The sequence below is a fragment of the Ceratotherium simum genome, chromosome 21, assembly GCF_057802395.1.
Source record: "Ceratotherium simum simum isolate JZ-2026a chromosome 21, ASM5780239v1, whole genome shotgun sequence".
NCBI lineage: Eukaryota > Metazoa > Chordata > Mammalia > Perissodactyla > Rhinocerotidae > Ceratotherium > Ceratotherium simum.
Genome location: NC_141920.1, coordinates 42,869,187 through 42,887,190, shown reverse-complemented (window position 1 = coordinate 42,887,190; position 18,004 = coordinate 42,869,187). Strand labels below are relative to the sequence as shown.

Below are 18,004 nucleotides of genomic sequence, written 5' to 3'. Positions count from 1 at the left end.
TAAGCATGCCATGTGGCAAGTGAGGTACATGCCATATAGGAAAAATATCAATAAAATGTGATGAGGTAGAAGGGTTGAGCACTTTAGTGTAAGATCATTTCAGGATTGTGCTGTCTGATGAAATGGGATTTTAGTTGAAATATGAGGTGATAGGTATTTAAATGAGTTTGCAAAGAAATAATGCACAGCTCTAATCAGTGTTTTTAAAGAAAACTTCAGATCAAACAGAGCAATCTTTAAAGATACAATAGAAGAAAACTTACCTGAGTTAACAATGATGTGAACCTGTAAATCGAAGAGGTTGCCTGGTATCAGGCAAAATTAATGACCAGAGATTACCACCTATGTAAAATTCTTTCCAGGGGGAAAAAGAGTGTATTACATACATGATGAAAAAAAAAATGACCTTCAAATGAAGAAAATCAAGCTGGTTTCATTCATTCACTCATTCACTCATTCATAAATCTGTATTGAGCGGCTCCACAATGTGGATACAGTTGTGAGAAAGACAGTCACATTCTCTCCTCTCAAGAAGCAGAGAGAATGGACAATAAACAAACAAATAAGATAATTTTAGAAAATATTAAGTGCCATGGAGAAAATAAAACAAGACAATGTGATAGTGTGGCATGAGAGCTGGGCAGGGGGCTACTTTAAATGGAGCAGGGGGGAAAGGTTTTCTGAAAGGGTGAGATTGAGCTGAGATCTGAATGTTGAGAAGGAGCTAAGCATGAAAATCTGGAGGTGAGCACATCTTATGTAGAAGGAACAGCAAATGCAGAGGCCCTGGGATGGGACCAAGCATGGCATGTTCCAAGAACAAGAAGACCTGTGAAAAGTGGCAAGTGTGGTAGAGAGGAGGGCAGGGAAGTAGGTAGGGCCTTCATCATGTAGGGCCGTGAATTTTATTCTTAGTGCTGAGGGAAACCACTAGATGATAGTAAACAAGGTCTGAACATTGAAACTCAGCTGGAGTTCCCATTCTCTTCGTAGATGACTTCTCACAGAAACCCTTTTCCTGAAGACAGACTTGTGATCTAACTGATAACCAAGTGTGGAAATTGCTTTTTCGTGTTGAATCCAACTTTGTGACTTATACTTTCTTTCTCATAAGGACAAAAAAAGTTAGTTATGAAAGAGAATCCACAGACACATGTGCATGTATTTGAAAGAGAAGAGAGAATGTGAGTAGTGATTTGAAACTATGTGGTACGATCCTAGAACAAACACCATGTGTAGGAAGGGAAGCTGTGCTAATTATAGACCCTGAGTGGCACGTGCTGATGCCACTGAGCTTTTCAGTTGCCACAACCCTGACCGATTTCCTTACCATTTACTGAGTGCTTACCTTGTCCCAGTCATGGTGTACTATGTTTTTGACATTCATGATCTCCTGTGGTTGGAGCAAGAGACTTGCCTGGTGAGCAGAAGCTGGTAGAGAGGCCCAGGCAGTTTGACTCTATTTCCTATTTCTAAACCAATAATAATATAAAAATTAAATGGGAAAAAAAATACATTATCTCTAAAAACACAGTAGCATGTCATTCTAGATCTAGATGAATATTATTTAGTGAGAGAACAGCACTGTCCATTTAATGTTTCAAGATGAAGCTTAAATATCAAGTTAAATATCAGCTGTATTTTTTTCCGTAAAGTTGACTTTTCTTTGGTGCAGCCTAGCTTCAGTCTTACTTGCTAAGTAAATGGTTGATGATAATTTTTTTTAATGATACGTATTAAATTTACCTAGTCATTGAAGGTTCTAAATTTTCAATCAAGCTGAAAAAATATTGAAAAAGCACACTTGAATGCAAAATATACAGAATTTGTAATATACTTGCCAAGACAGAGAATCTTTGTTCACCTTAAAACTTTAGTTTTGTTTATAGCTTATAACCTTTTGGGACTTTTGTCTAAAATTACATCCTATTCCTTCACATTTCCTTCTGGAATTTTGGCCATGTTCTTCTGGGGGATATACCTCTAAAGCAGGTTGATGTACGAGTTCCTTTTATGGAGACTTTTTTTCCTATCAGTAGTCCTTTTTTTTTTTTTTCAAATAATAAGTTGCGTGTTTATGATAAAAGGTTGAAATTCAAAGATATTTACATAGAGCATGAAAGGTTCTCCTAATCTCACCTCAGAAATAACCATTTGCAATGCCCTTAGAAGGTCTTCTTGGATCCAACTAAACATTCAGACTCACAGGACTCCCATGGGCCATACTCAGCCTCGAGTGACCTGGGAGGGATGTAAGACAGAGATTACTGCTTCCCAGCAGGGCCGAGACTGCCATCACAGCAATGTCTCCAGAGTCCACACAGCTGTCGGGATGCCGTTTTCTTTGCCCTGCCTCTCCCAGGTTATAGCTTAGGTGCAAGGAGATGAGATCCACGTGGGGCAGATGTGAGACCCGCTCTGGCATAGAATCCTATGCAACAAGGGAGTCAGTATCTTTGGGAACAACTCCATGGGCAGAACTTCCTGAGTCCCTGCAAGGGACGTGCTGAGTTACAAGTCACCTCACTCAGAAGCCTAAAGCTATGGCTTCCCACCTGATAGCTATCATTTCCCTATTCCACAAGCACTTGTCATTTACCATGGGCAATGGTGTATGGTAACAAAGTCGGAATATCACCTTATCGGGTTTGCAGAATCCTTTTGATGGACATAGGGGTAGTTTCCAGATTTTTGCCGCTGTGACTACTTCTCTATGGACATTCTTGAAGATATCTACATGTCTTCCAATCCACATGTGCAGACTTTGTGAAGAAATTTGGTAATTGCTGAACTGCTCTTAAAGACTTAATTTACCGAAAGCCAAGATTAGGAAAGAACACAAAGAAATTGGGTAGGCTGAGAGCCCTGAGGGCCTTCACTCCCTTAGTGAGCTTTTAAGAATTCCTTAACTGGGGCTGGCCCGGTGGCATAGTGGTTAAGTTTGTGCGCTCTGATTTGGGGGTCCGGGGTTTGCAGGTTCGGATCCTGGGCGCGGATCTATGCACCGCTCATCAAGCCATGCTGTAGCGGCATCCCATATACAAAATAGAGGAAGATTGGCACAGATGTTAGCTCATGACCAATCTTCCTCAGCAAAAAGAGGAAGATTCGCAATAGATGTTAGCTCATGGCCAATCTTCATCACCAAAAAAAAAACAAAAAAAGAATTCCTTAACCATTGTTCAGCTGAGTCTTCCAATATCCCTGTTTACTCATATTCGTTGGCTTAATTATTTACTATACTATATTAACTATAGTAAATAATTATTTACTATCAGGACAATGAAGCTGGTCAACTGAAGACCGCTCAGGGATAAACAGGAAGGGGTTATTGATTATTAGATATAACATGTCTGTGAAGAAAGTAGGAGGAACTTAGGATTATTACAAGCAAAATGAATTTATGAATTGAAAGGACAAGAAGCCATTGGGTTCCATGAAACCCTGGGGCCTGAGAATTAAGGGCAGGGAAAAAGAAGAAATCAAAGAAAAATGTAGTCCATTATTTTTGTATGGTGACAAATTTTAGAATAAAAAAGAAAATTAAATTCTTTGTCCTATATAATACTATAGAAGAACAGATTGACTGCAGGTGATCTTGGACCGTATGTAAGCATTATGTTCACTCTGTTTTCAGGTTCACTGTGTGAGTGGGCTGACTTCTCACGGGAGGTGCTTCATTATTCAAGGTTTTAAAAATTGTTGTTTTATTCTTATTCATTTTCTTTAATCTTAGTTTCTTCTGGATTCTAAATAGGTTTCCCTTTTGTTTTGAATTAATTTGTCTTCTTGATATACTGACATGCATTGTGCAAGCTCCTTCTGGCTTTCCTTCTCTGCTCAATAGCTCCTTCTGGCTTTCCTTCTCTGCTCCCCTTCATTGACCTTGTATGGAATCTTAATCAAATTAAACCCTGTGTTTTCAAATTCCACATCTGTAAAGTGATAATGCCACAGCTAGTTTGTCAAAGATTGTGAGAGCCTCAGATAAAATATGTTATTGAAAGCAGCTATGAAGTATTATACAGCATCTGCTCGAGAGCATGTCTTTGAAATTTTATCACGCAGATCCTTTCAGCAGTGTTCTTTCTTTTTTTTGTGAGGAAGATCAGCCCTGAGCTAACATCCATGCTAATCCTCCTCTTTTTACTGAGGAAGACCAGCTCTGAGCTGACATCTATTGCCAATCCTCCTCCTTTTTTTTTTTCTTTTTTTATCCCCAAGGCCCCAGGGGATAGTTGTGTGTCATAGTTGCACATCCTTCTAGTTGCTGTATGTGGGACGCGGCCTCAGCATGGCCGGAGAAGCGCTGCATCAGTGCGCGCCCGGGATCCGAACCCGGGCCGCCAGTAGCGGAACACGCGCACTTAACCGCTAAGCCACGGGGCCGGCCCTCGGCAGTGTTCTTTATCTATATGAAAGCTGTGTATTTCTTTTACTCTATTAATACCAGTATAATACTTTTAAGTATCAGTCAAGTTATGTGCTCAGAAACAAAGCCTAGTTACACGTTCTCTTTTCTTTTCTCTATGGAAGAGGCAGAGTTACTGTTTCCTTCTAGTGCCCATGAAGTTTACCTGTGGGTCCAGATCCTGGTATGAGAGTCCTTCAAGATAAAACTAGCTCATCAAGAATCTGAAAAGAAAGACTATTTTAAAACCACATCCCCTTTCAACCATTAGAATGAGTAGTGAAGACAGAGTATCCCTTCTCCACCCACCCCCCCTTTTTGGATGAGTGGTCTAGTGGGCTCTGAGTGTATTTAATAAAGTAGTAGGATGTGAGGCTAGAAGGTCAGAGGGTCACTGCTCCTTCTAGGAGATTCAGAGTTGCCAACCTTTGTCTAATTTTTAGAGGACTTTATTTTAGTACCTTTCACAAGGAATCCTCTCTTCCCAGTGTTAGAGCCTAATGGGCGCCTTACCTCCCGGGAGAGTCGTCTCACCGTGAAAGCAGTTAAGCTTTTGAATCAATAACTGAGGGCCCTTTTAATCTTGGCTAGGAGTGATTCTGAAGCAGGACTGCTTTGGTCTGCCTAGAGGCAAGAGGATGAACCATGTAAATGGGACATTTTATGTATTTAAATGTACAGTCAAGGGGCCGGCCCCATGGCGCAGGCAGTTAAGTGCACCTGCTTCACTGCGGCAGCCCGAGGTTCACTGGTTTGGATCCCCGGCGTGCACCGATGCACCGGCTTGTCAGGCCATGCTGTGGCGGCGTCCCATGTAAAATGGAGGAAGAAGGGCCTGGATGTTAGCCCAGGGCCAGTCTTCCTCAGCAAAAAAAGAGGAGGATTGGCAGATGTTAGCACAGGGCTGATCTCCTCACAAAATAAATAAATAAATGTACAGTCAAAATAAATGCTAAGGGAACTTTTAATGCGTGTGCGTGAGGAGATCATAAGTACGTGGAACATGTTGCCTGTCTGCATCATAACAGAGTTATCACACCGAGTCATTAGAGACCCAGAGCATCAAACAGGATCAGCCTCCATCAGCCGCTTCCCCAAGGGGGCTCCCTTCTCCCTACAGAGCTGAGGGAGAAAAATATTTCCAGAGCCTTCGAGTAAAAATGACAGATTGCTATGTTGAAGCAACTGTTCGGTTTCACATCTGGCAGTCCCTGGGTGCCCAGTGAATACCAATGGGAGGGAAGAAAACAATTAGGCAGGAGGTTATTTAATTTGTATATGGACTTTCAGTTTGTGCTGATAGAACCATTTCTCACCTTGCTTATTTTCCAAGTAATTTTCCCAAAGCAGCACCAAAAAAGGGAAAGAAAAGAAATTGGCTATTGGCCTTGTATTTGTCTTGGACAGCTATTTACCATCCATCACTGAAATGCGTTCTAAACAATTTTATAATGAGCATTCCAAATTTAATATAAAAATTGAAAACCTACTCACCATCAAATTATAATGCTACCAGCCATAGCCACAGGGAAACATCCAGTAAGCCTTAGATAAATTCAGCTGCACCAAGCCCCCAGCCTCCTTGAATTTTTAAATAGCAAACAACTATATAGGCAAAAATAGAACGCTGCCAGCTTCCTGACCTGGTATGTGATCAGAGGCCCAAGTATGTCACTGTATGGTTTATATCACACCATTTTCTCCACCTGATAGAAAAATAGTATTTAAATCACTGCTTTCAAGGTGGGTGGGGGAGCAAAAGGCATCAGAATTAGCTAGGAAGCTTTTCCCAAATATGTGGGCCCAGGCCCCACACTAGGAAATTCTGATTCAATAAATCTGACATGGAGCCTGAAAGTGTGTAGTTGGGGGATGTTGCATCCACCTTGGGAGCATTACTTGATTTTTCATTATTATAGATCACCAAATCTAAAAGGTGATTCCCAATGACAAGTACTCTTGTCAAAATTAGTGACAGGCTAGTTTAAACCTAGACAATGAAAATGTGTTGATGGTCTCTTTGATCACCAAAGACTAACAAACATGGACTTGATCAGCTTTCCTCTGTAACCAGCAAGGAAACTTCCCATAACCATTTACACGTTATGAAATATAAGTACTCCAGGGGACCTTAAAGATTGGGTAGTCTAGTTTTTCCTTTTAGAAATAAGGAATCAAATACCCAGAGAAAGTTTTTCAAAGTCATATCAAGACTTGGGGAATAGGCGAGATTCATGTCTCCTGACTCCTGGTCCTGTGTTCTTTGTCCTGAGTCTCCCTCTCCATGACCATGTTCATTAGAGAAAGAGGGATTTTTAGAGTACTCCAGGTGAGATCAAAGACAAGAAAATCTATCCTCTGTAAAAAATCTGTCACATAGAGAGTCCCTATGGATGATAACTAGAAATTGGGTTCCTTCTACTGAATGTCATGACAATGACAGATTCCTGTCATGTCTCAGTCCCTGAAAGAGACGATTAGCATCATAGTAAGAGATAGATAATACAAGTGTTTGACTTAGTTCAATGGCATAATTATACTTAAAAATGCAGTATTAAATTCTCACAGATCTGAAATGTTTCTCACTTTCAGAAGTTGTTGCAACATAGATGAATGTCCTCAAATTTCACTGGCTTATGCCTACATCAAATTGACACTGGCTTTGAGAGGAGTGTGATTTTATGTGGAGAAGTTACAATTTTTGTATCAGATATAATGAAGTCAGTGCAACCCTAACTATGCTGCCAACTATGGTTTTATACCTTGGGTGACTTCGAGTTTTAGCACTTCAGAGACAACAGACAGCAGCTTCTGCTACTGGTGTGTCCTGATTGCTGCTCCATATGGACCACCACCAAGAATTCTGCCTTGCTCATTCATTCAGCAGATAGTTCATGAGAGTCTCGTATGTGCCAAGCTCTGGGCCAGGCACATAGCAGGTGCTTGTAAATATTGTGTGGTATGCTTGAGGTACCTTATCAAAGGTCTAAAGGTAGCTCGTTGCTCCTTTAGTACTCCATCTAAATTGTCCTGAAGAGTTGCTGCCTCATGCCTCTAACAAATCAAACTTGGAGGAGAATTGCTTATTTGTTTGTGAGTATATTTCTCAGTGACAGCTGTTCTTATAAGGCCTTGGGAGCTGCTATTAATTTTGAGTTGTCAGAAATGCTTCCATCTAGTCAGCTGTGAGAATTATGGCAGCCCTTTGATGAGTTTTCATTATTTGCATTTCTCAAAAGCTGGAGTGGCTGAAATTTACAGACACAAACCTGCAGGGTGTGGTTGTTTCAAATGCTGCCAGTTATCACATAGGCGTCTACTTGCAAAAGACAGGTTATAGCTGATTTGACCAATTAGAGTGCCACGTAGAATTTTTCCCTCTAATCTTTAAAAATCAGGTACTAGTTAGGAAGCCAAGTATTACAGGAGTAAAGAAAATGCCTAGTAAGTGAGGAATGACAATAAAGTACACTTTTATTAGGTGGTAACAGAAGTCAAATGTTTTACTTTCATTAGTAAAGATTCCACACTTTATTAGTTGTTCTCAGTTTTCTTTTGGTGATTTATAATTCAGTTTTAGCTGCTTAATTGTTATAAAAATCATAAAAGATAGGCAAGACTTTTTATTGCTCATTTCAATTTCTTTTCTGTATTAGGGCTGCCATTATTTATATCCAAAGGAATAGCGATGCCATTTATCAAAACCTGTGCTGTCTGTTGCCTCCAAGACCACCTGGACTTAGTACAGGGTCTGGCTAACCTAAAACGTGAACTTGGCCAAGATTGGAAAGCTTCTAATAAAAGCAGACTTTTCCGTTACATTTAATTTGTCTTCTTGATGGCAGCAGACTGGCCGACCTATCTTATTATGATGTAATAAACATTGAAGTCAGGATTTGAGCATGATGGCTCTTAGAAGATAATTGGGCTGTGTCAGTTGGCTGGGAATCAGAAAGGGAAAACCAACTTGTAGATGAAAATTTCCCTCTGAGATTGTTAAGAGCATTAAGAAATATTACAAAGCAACAGAGAATGCTGACTATAGGTCTAATATACATACATATACATACAGTTAGCTAACTTTATGGATGAATGGATACTCAATGGTTTCGTTTTCCCAAAACTGAGATTCACAAATAATTCCGTAAAATGGCTATGCTAGTTATAAGGAACTAGTGATTATCTTTTCTGACTGTTGATAATTCTTCATGTAGATGTATTGTTCAACCTAAAAATTAGAGGCTTGTTGCTCGAACATTCAAAATAAAGTTAATAACTTGGGTTTTTAGACTCCACAGGCACTGAAGAAGGGAAAGACAAATTTCATTGGAAATCAGTAGGCCTCCAAATTATTGATTTCATTTTTCTAATGGCTTTAGAATATGTTTTATTTACTGAATTGCAGAACAAACTTGTCATTATATTTCTCTTAGGCCAAAGAAATGTGCTGTTTTGTTTGTTTCCTATGTTTTACTCTGCATAATCAAGTTTCATAATTATACAAACTAGGCCATTGGGCTGTTGTTAAATTTTCTTCCAGTGTTCTCTAGGCTTATCATGTCTCCCACAAATATCCAATTTATTTGACCTCAGTCATCATATTTAACTTTAATGTACAATTTTTCCCATAAGAGCTCAAATGTCTGCATCATTTCCCACTCCTGCTGTAAGGATAATGGCTCTAGCAGGAAAGATACCGTTTTAAGGGTTTTCTCGTGAGCACTGCATTCCCGTTTGTGCCGGTCCTTTTTCTATCCTACAACCTCTTGAAAAGTGACAGGTTTCATCATCACATAGGGCTCTATTTCCCTCTATACATCTTTGCCTTACTTCGAATAAGAGTGCTATGAAGAGTTTACAGGAAGTAAGGTGCACTTTCTTTTCTATATTAGGGCTGCCATTATTTATATCCAAAGGAATAGCGATGCCGTTTATCAAAACCTGTGCTGTCTGTTGCCTCCAAGACCACCTGGACTTAGTACAGGGTCTGGCTAACCTAAAAAGTGAACTTGGCCGAGATTGGAAAGCTTCTAATAAAAGCAAACTTTTCCGTTACATTTAATTTGTCTTCTTGATGGCAGCAGACTATATTGCTAAAAAGCAATATAGGCAAGATAATAGGCAAAATATCTCCATGGTATCTAAAGTGCTACTTCTAACTCAGCATAGAGAGATTTTAATCATCAGTATCTGAGTTTTAGAATTTTGGAGCTGAAAGGAAACTTAAGCATCTTAGTTCAACTCCTTCATTTTAACAGATGACAAAACTAGAGAGGTTTTATACATCACTCAAGATTATACAACCAGCTCTTTTCTCAGCTAAGACTTGAAATCTGATTGCCCCAAATCCCAGGTTATTAAAAGAAAAAGACATATGGTGTTAATTTAACTGTTCCATTAAACTTGTAAAAAGAATAATCACTTTTTATTGTTTCTATAAAAATGATGCATGCTCCTGTATAAAAATTTCACATAATACAAGAAGAAAGCAACAGATTACTCAAAATCATTCTCTAAATGTAATTAATGTTACCATTTAATGAACATTATTTTAAGTACTTAAGTGAATAGGCACAGATAAAAGCAGGATATGTAGATCGATAAAAAGAAATTAAAATGAGAAAAAGAATAGGAAGAAAGAATGAAATAACTTTATAACATGGGGTTCATTCTAGGTATGCTATTTTTAATTACAAACAATAATTTTACTTGAATTTAACAGAAGTGAAAGAAAATGAAGTAAAACTGGAGAAATTGGTGAGCTTCAAATTAAATGTCTCTCCACCACAAACTATATTAAATTCTCTAAAATATGTGTGACTTTAAGAACAAAGAATATAAAAAACATTAAAATATTAGTCACTAGTTTTCAAATATGTTTCCATTTTACAAATTATCAGTTGTTTCCCATTTATAAATGATCAATTGTTAGAAGGGCCAAAGATAAGTAACTTTGTTTAATCCCATCTCCCAAATTTTAAAATTATATTATTTTTACATTGTCAAGATATATAACATTCACATTCTTTTATACATATATTATACATAATTCCCTCTTAGTTGTGAGTTTACATAGGGGCAGTATTTACTTTACCATGGTGTCTTTGTTCCTGAGATCTTTCTGTTGTGCCGTCTCTTGGTTGGTTATTTTTGGTCATACAGTATATTTTTGAAAGATGCGCCTTGATGTGTTTTACCTGAGTTCTTATCTGCTTGAGAATGTCTCTCTGTGGCCTGCACACTTGAAGGACACTTTGGTTAGGTATAAACTTCTTGGGTCACATTTTCTTTCTTTCCCTGAGCACATTTCATTTTCCACTGTTATTTTCTCTACTCTATATACTATATGCTAATCTGTGTTTTTATGGTATTCATTCTACTTTTGTTTCTTCTGCTGGGGCTTTCATTCCAATACTGTTTTTGTTTGTTCCATTTCTTTCTTGAGTTCTGGCTCACTTCTTTTTTTGAGCAAGTGTAGGGGAAGGGAGGAGAGTGGCAGGGGTGGAGGGTGTGGTGGTACTGATTTTTCTTTTTTCAATCAACTTTTTTCATTTTAGAATAGTTTTAGACTGTGTTTTTTGCCTTTTAGCATGCCTTATAATTTTTTGCTGAAAGCTGGACATGAAGTATCGGGTGAAAGGAGTTGAGGTAGATGGGCCTTTAGTGTGAGGTTTTCTGTATGTGTATCTGGCTAGCATACAGGCTGTGTTTGCTGTTTATGGTAGTTGTGGTGTCAGAGGCTAAAATTTCCCTTAGGGCCCTTGTTTCACCTCCACTGTTGTCTCTGGGTTCTCCTAGAGACTTCTTCAGTAGAGTCTGAAGCTTGCAGTTCTTTTAGCTGTAGTCCCTGTTGTTACACAGGAGCCCCGTGGATGGGGCGGTGAGGTGTAGGGGAGGGACAGCGTTCTGTGGGCCTGTGATTGGGTCTCGTCTTTAGTGAGTCTGAGTTGGGCACTTCACTTCCCCCAGGGCAGTTATTAGGCTTTGGTAAAACCCAATGCCGTTAGATTCTGGTAAAAGACTTTTCCTTGAGGGCAGGCCTTGTTAAGGAGAATAGAGAGCTCTGGGTGTTATTTCAGAATGATTACTTTTTCTCTCCTCCTGCTGGAATGGAGGGGACTTTTCTCCTATCTTCACAGTGAGAATCTGGTGGCACTCCTGGAGGTAAAACTCACAAAAGTGTGGAGACCTTACCCCAGCCAAGACTGCCCCCGTCAGAGATTTTTGCTCTTGTATTAGTCTACACTGAGTCTCCCCCAATTCGTCAATTACAGTGTCAAGTGTTCCCACCAATACTGGCTCCAGCTTCGGGCTCTGTGCCCTCTAAGCTATGATTCTCTTTCCGCCTGTCTCTCCAGTTTTGGAACAGTAGTTTGCCCTGTGACCTGAATTCTCTGATGGATCTAAGAAGATGTGTTGATTTTTAATTTGTTCAGCTTTTTTCTTGTTGTGAGGACAGGAGTGATGGCTTCCAATCTCCTTACATATCAGATCAGAAACCAGACGTCCTATTTGAATAGTTTTAGATTTGTAGAAAAAATGTGAAGTTAGCACAGAGAGTTTTCATATACCCCAGACCCACTTTCCCCTATTATTAACAACTTACATTAGTATAGTGAACCAATATTGATACGTTATTATTAACTAATGTCTGTATTTTGGAGATTTTCTTGGTTTTTACCTAATGTTCTTTTCTGTTCCAGGATCCCATCTAGGATACCACATTACATTTAGTCATTATGTCTCCTTAGGCTACTCTTGGCTATTACAGTTTCTCCTACTTTCCTTGTTTTTAATGACCTTGATAGTTTTGAGGAATGCTGGTTGGATATTTTACAGAATCTCCCCGGCTGGGATTTGTCAGATATTTTTCTCATGATTAGACTAGAGTAATGGGTTTTGGGGAGGAAAACCACGGAGATAAAGTGCCGTTATCTTCATATCACGTAAAGGATACATACACTATTAGTGTGACTAACCACTGTTGATGTTGACCTTGATCACCTGGCTGAGGTTTCTCCACTGGAAAGTTACTCGATTTTCCCCCTTTCTACACTGTACTCTGTGGAAGGAAGTCATTACGCACAGCACACATTTTAGTAATGGGGAGATATGCTCCACTTCCTTGAGGGTGAAGTATCTACATTAATTATTTGTAATTCTTCTGCATGGGAGGCTTGCCTGTTCCTCTCCATTTCTTTATTTATTCAATTGTGTATACAATCATTAAATTTGGGGTTATAAGCCAATACTATTTTTTTTTATTTAGTTTTGTTTTTCAAATCGCTTCAGCTTTGGCCATTAGGAGCTCTGTTCCTTTGACACACACTCCATCATTGTGCTTTTGTTTTTGAGTCCTCTCTTACTTTCTGGCACTACAAGATGCTTCAGGCGCATATTGCATATTCCCTGTCCCAGTCCTGGAATCAGCCATTTCTCTAAGAGCTGGCTCACTTCTCAGCCCTTTTTCCCCCTTGTCGTCTCTTCTTTCAACCTGTGTATTACTTAGTTCTTTTGGCTCTTTTTTAGAGATGAGTTTTGTAGTTCCTTAAGACTGAATAATTTCTTGTCCGAATTCTTCCTGGGTATCTCTGGCCAATCCTTCTTGTGATATATGCCCTTTATCTTCCTTTTGCTTATATTTCATTCAGCATCTCACCCCACCCTTTTCATTCATAGTTCCAGTTTTGGTTTATTCTACTTATTTCTCATCTTTGAGTGAAGTGGACTAATTGTTGAGGGAAAACACCGTTGTGTCATGGAGGCAAGGAGGGAACCAGTATTGGGGAGGGGGAAGGCGGCAAGCTACTGCATGCCCAAACTTTTGCTTAGAATTTTTCTGAGTTTTTTTCCAACAGTTTTTCCCTTTGCTTTGAGATACATCTCCTCTTATTTTCTGGTGTTCATGAGAGCTGTGGGATCACTGGCTGTGGGCAGTAAAGCTAAATACTTGCCGTCTGGCCTTTTCTCCCTCTAGCGCTCGAGACAGGAGCCTCTCCATGCTCTTCCTCCCACAGCTCCCGCTGCCTTCCTCTTTGCTGTGGGTGTCCCCTACCTTTTCCTTGTCCCCAGATTTAGTCTCTTTAATCACTGAGTAACGGAATGCCTGAGAGTCTGAACGCTTACTGGGGTGGAGAGTTCACGACCAGCAGCCAGGAGGCGAGGTGATGAGGGCTCTCGGCAGCCCCTCATCTCATCCCTGCTCCACAGTGCTTTCCTGAGGGGGCTGCCTGGCCTGTGATGTGGCGCTGTGGTGGTTTCCTAGTTTGGAGACAGTGTTGACTTTACTTTTCATCTTTTTGGTTGTTTTTGGTGCTTTTGAAGGAGATGAAGGGAGCAAATAAAGCCTTTACTCTACCATCTTTAACCAGGACTGTTCCTCAGATTTTATGGTTTGTAGAAAGATTCTTTTTATTGCAATCACACTTTGCAACATGAGACTCTCTTCCTGAAAGTTATAAAGGGAAATGATGGTGCTTGCTCTTTGTGAAAATGAAGTCTTATAGAAAGAAAATTGTTTTTCCCTCATTACTGAATCCCAAGTATCTTGATCATTTTTCTATGAATCAGAAATATTTATCTGAGTCCCTACAGAATTTAGTTATTATGAGGAATATAGAACTTCAGGAACTTTAAATTTTAGAAATATAGGACACTGTATTTCCTGTCAGAAGTTACAAAGGAAATCCAAGAGGAGTCTCCTCCACCTACAGATTGCCATTTACTGCTCCTGACAGTATTTCTCATGGAAATCAAATGTAGACCATCTGCTGGATTATAAAATGAGGCAATAGGGGGCTGGCCTGGTGGCATAGCGGTTAAATTCACGTGCTCCGCTTCAGCGGCTGGGGGTTCGCAGGTTCGGATCCTGGGCACAGACCAACGCACTGCTTGTCAAGCCATGCTGTGGCGGCGTCCCATATAAAGTAGAGGAAGATGGGCATGGATGTCAGCCTAGGGCCAATCTTCCTCAACAAGAAGAGGAGGATTGGCAATGGGTGTTAGGTCAGGGCTAATCTTCCTCACCAAAAAAAAAAGGGGGGGGGCAATAAAAATGAAAATTTGTAAATATTAAGTACTTGAGAAAAAATGAAAATATCTAGATAATATCATTGATTTTATTTAAAGTTTTCTGTTTAACATGAGAAACCAACCAAACAAAAAGTAAACAAAAGATGTCGATGTATGTAGGCCATGAGTGGAGAAGCCAGGGACAATTCAGAATCGCCTCTCTTGTATTCTTAATTGGTTGCAAATACTACTTTTCAGACAGTAACACTTTCAGCAAAATGGAAGAGTTTTGTTTGTTTTGTGTTTTTTTTTGGCTCTCCAGGCGCACTGTTTGTCCAGACCAGTGTCTCTTTCGATCTTGGTAAATTGTCCATTTTTAAAAATATTTGGACAGTTTAAATAATTCACAATCCAGAATTGAAACCTCCAGAAGATTGCTTTTGCTGTTCTGTTCTAAAATAAATGAAGCAGTTCCTTCGCACTTGTGGAGAGAAGTTCAGGCCTCTTTTCTACCCCAGGTTTCTAGCCTCTTCTAAGTTTTTTTATAGTATTACTGTTTTGGGAGTGAAGCAGCAATTCCCCTTGCCCTTTTTCCCCTTATCCAAGTAAAGACTATGATGGTCTTTTTTTTTTTTCTTTCTGGAAGATTGGCCGATTTTAGGAGCACACTATAATATGTTCTGTCAGCAATTGTTGGTCACCAAAAGGCTTCCTGTGCCACTTGCCCAGCTTTCCCAGCTCCTCGGTTTTCTCATTGTTGTATATTTTTAAATATATTTCTAGTTTTGTTTTATTTTTGAGTGCTTTAAGAAAAATATTCTTTTGAAAGAATATTGGTCTAGATATAGCCAGTTGACAATCCATCAAATGAGAATATTTACGCTTGGCAGGTAAAGCAGATGGAAATGTGTCTTTGCCCTAGCAATCACTTAAACATGTCAAAGTTTATACAGGGTTTAACCAGATGGAATGGCTGATATTCAACTATTTTTAACTTACGAAATGGCAATTTTATCTCATTCAACCTAAGAGCTTATAGATATCAAGGCCCAAACAGCACTGTTAAGATTCTCTAAAAAGGAGAAATGGAGGTAGTTTCCGTTCTGTCAGAAGGAAGAGAGTTGTAGAGCTGTTCTTGTGTAAATATAATTATTTGATGGAGGCAATGTGTTTTTTTTTGTACTTGCCTCATGGCCTTGCCTTTCGACTTTAGTTTGTTCGTGTCCCAATCCCACCAGTGGGACATGGACCTGGTAACATGCATTTCTATCCTGAGTCCCACTGGAACTTTTGCTCCCGTTCCTTTTTTCCTTCCCTCCAACACTTCAAATATGTGTAAGGATAGCCACCATTATTCTTATTTTTTATTATGAGAGGAGTAAGATAATAGGAACTAATTAATCGTGTATGTCCTGGGGCAGACTTCTGGGGAGCCCGCCTCCAGACCCATCCCCTGTCCTGTCGCTCCACTGCTGTTGCTGACTCCTGTCCATTTCCTGTTCCCTCGGTGGGTACTGGTCCTCAGTAAGCTTCTATTGGCAGCTCTTGTTGGAACTGTTGATCACTGCCTAGCAGCTATGCATCATTTTCCTGCTTTAATACACTTAAGGAGGGATTACTTCCTTTCATCTGAATCCTAGACCCCCCAAGGGCTTCAGAAGGGGTCTTCCATACACTGCAGACATCCTTTACAGCGCTGTTGTGAAAAACCTAGACTCAGTCCAGATTCTTTGTCTTGACTCTGCCGCCCCATGACTCTGAACCCTTCTAAGTCACTTGACTCTGGACCTGTATATCTCTAAAATTAGACAGTTAAATATTATAGTCCTATGATTATATGCCTAAAAGTTGCTTAAAGTTGCCCTTTTCTTTTTTTTCCTAAAATCTGAACAGCAGTGTTACACATAATTTATACATAGTTTTTCACAGGGTGGATAGTAACAGCACAAAATATTAGCCTCTATCTCAAGCTGGAGTACTGCGGTTGACTACAAGGAAATTTAAATGCTTGATCCTCACCCGGATCAGCTGCCTGAAGTCCTTTTAGTGCACCGTTTCTGATAGAGCGTGCAAGTGTGACTATAAATTTCCCCTGACAGAAACCACATCACCTCATCAGCTTCATAAGAAAATGACAAAACAACCAACTGTGAAAGCGTGCTTGCCAAGCTTTCAGCATCACTGCTTTGGGGGGAAACACATTTGTATAAATGAAATCGAGGCTGGATGAAGCCCAGAACACAAGCTCTGGTGTACCTGTCTTCTCCAGGCAGCAACGTACGGGAAGTGTGTTTGTGCTGGTGAGGCCAGGATTCCAGAAAACCCTTTGCTTCTTGAAGCCACATCACCAGTCCAGGGCTGGAGAGAGGGTACAAGGGGATGGGGCATCCTGCTTTCTTAGTAATTACCAGCTCTCTAACAACTGATAATAGTAGCCTAGGTCCATTCAGCATTACTTCACTAAATCTTCACAGAAACCTGGTAAGATTTTCTATCACTGTCTGCATTTTTTTCAGTAGAGAATACTCAGGCTCAGAGAAACATAGCTGGTTTAGCTAGTTAGTGGTCAAGCCGAGATTCAAACTGGGTCTGTCTTACCTCAGTGCTCATGGCCTTTCACTTTACCTTGAACCGATTTTAAAGTTGAATGTCAGCAACAAAATTGGAACATTGGTGTGAAAAGGAGGAGAAGAGGTGCTACATCCCACCCACCCCAAGGGTTCTCTGCTTTGGTAGAAAGTGCGCTAGAGTGTGAAAGAAGTGAACTTTTCCCTGACTTCAGTTAACTTTAAAAAAGTCATCAAAGACACCTTGAAGACTATGAAAGGGGAGAATTAACAAGAAAAAGGCAGATACCTAATAAAAAATGGGCAAAAGAGTTGAAGAGACACTTCCCCAAAATGACTAACTGGATAGTCAATGAGCATGTGAAAGGATGCTCAACATCATTAGTCATTAGACAGAGCAAATTTGAACCACAATAGAAATCACTGCATAACCACTAGAAGTGCTAAGATGAAAACAACCACGGTCTCAAGTGTTGGTGAGGATCTGGAGCAACTAGATCTCTCAGTCACTGCCAGTGGGCACGTCAGTTAATAAAACCACTTTGGAAAACCAAATTTGATTTGATAATTTCAAATACAACTGAACACTTGCACACCATATGACTCAGCATTTTTACTTCTAAGAGTGTGCTGACAGAAATCCCTACATATTTTCCTATAGGTAAACCCATATGTATAGGAAAATGTTCATTGCAGCACAATTCCTAATGGCCGAAACTGGAAACTAGCAAGAGACTGAACAAATAAATGGTGGAATGGTCACATAATGGAATACTTTACCGCCATGAGAATGAGCACACTATTGCTATGCCTGACAACATGAATGATCTCACAAATATGAGGCAGTGTTGTGAAGGTAGACACAGAAGAGTTCATGCTGTGTGATACCATTTACATGAATTTCACAAATAGCAAACACTAAGCTATGCTGTTAGAAATCAGGCTAGTAGTGACCTTTGTTAGGGGGTGAGGGAGGGATGGGAAGGGAGCACGTGGTGGGGGGTGCCGGGAATGT

At 39.9% G+C, this 18,004-nt stretch overlaps 1 protein-coding gene across 5 annotated transcripts in view; it reads left to right on the top strand.

The window, feature by feature from the left end:
- Window positions 1-18,004, top strand: part of KIF16B (kinesin family member 16B) — a 284,805-nt gene that overhangs the window by 232,683 nt on the left and 34,118 nt on the right. Inside the window, exon 25 of one of the 5 annotated variants that reach the window (XM_087445641.1) lies at window positions 3,638-3,829. The exons of the other annotated variants lie outside the window; for them this stretch is intronic. Within the exon in view, the coding sequence (XP_087301767.1) occupies window positions 3,638-3,730 (93 nt within the window). The 3' untranslated portion in view covers window positions 3,731-3,829. Of the gene's footprint in view, window positions 1-3,637; window positions 3,830-18,004 lie in introns of those variants that run through there. 5 annotated transcript variants of the gene reach the window in all.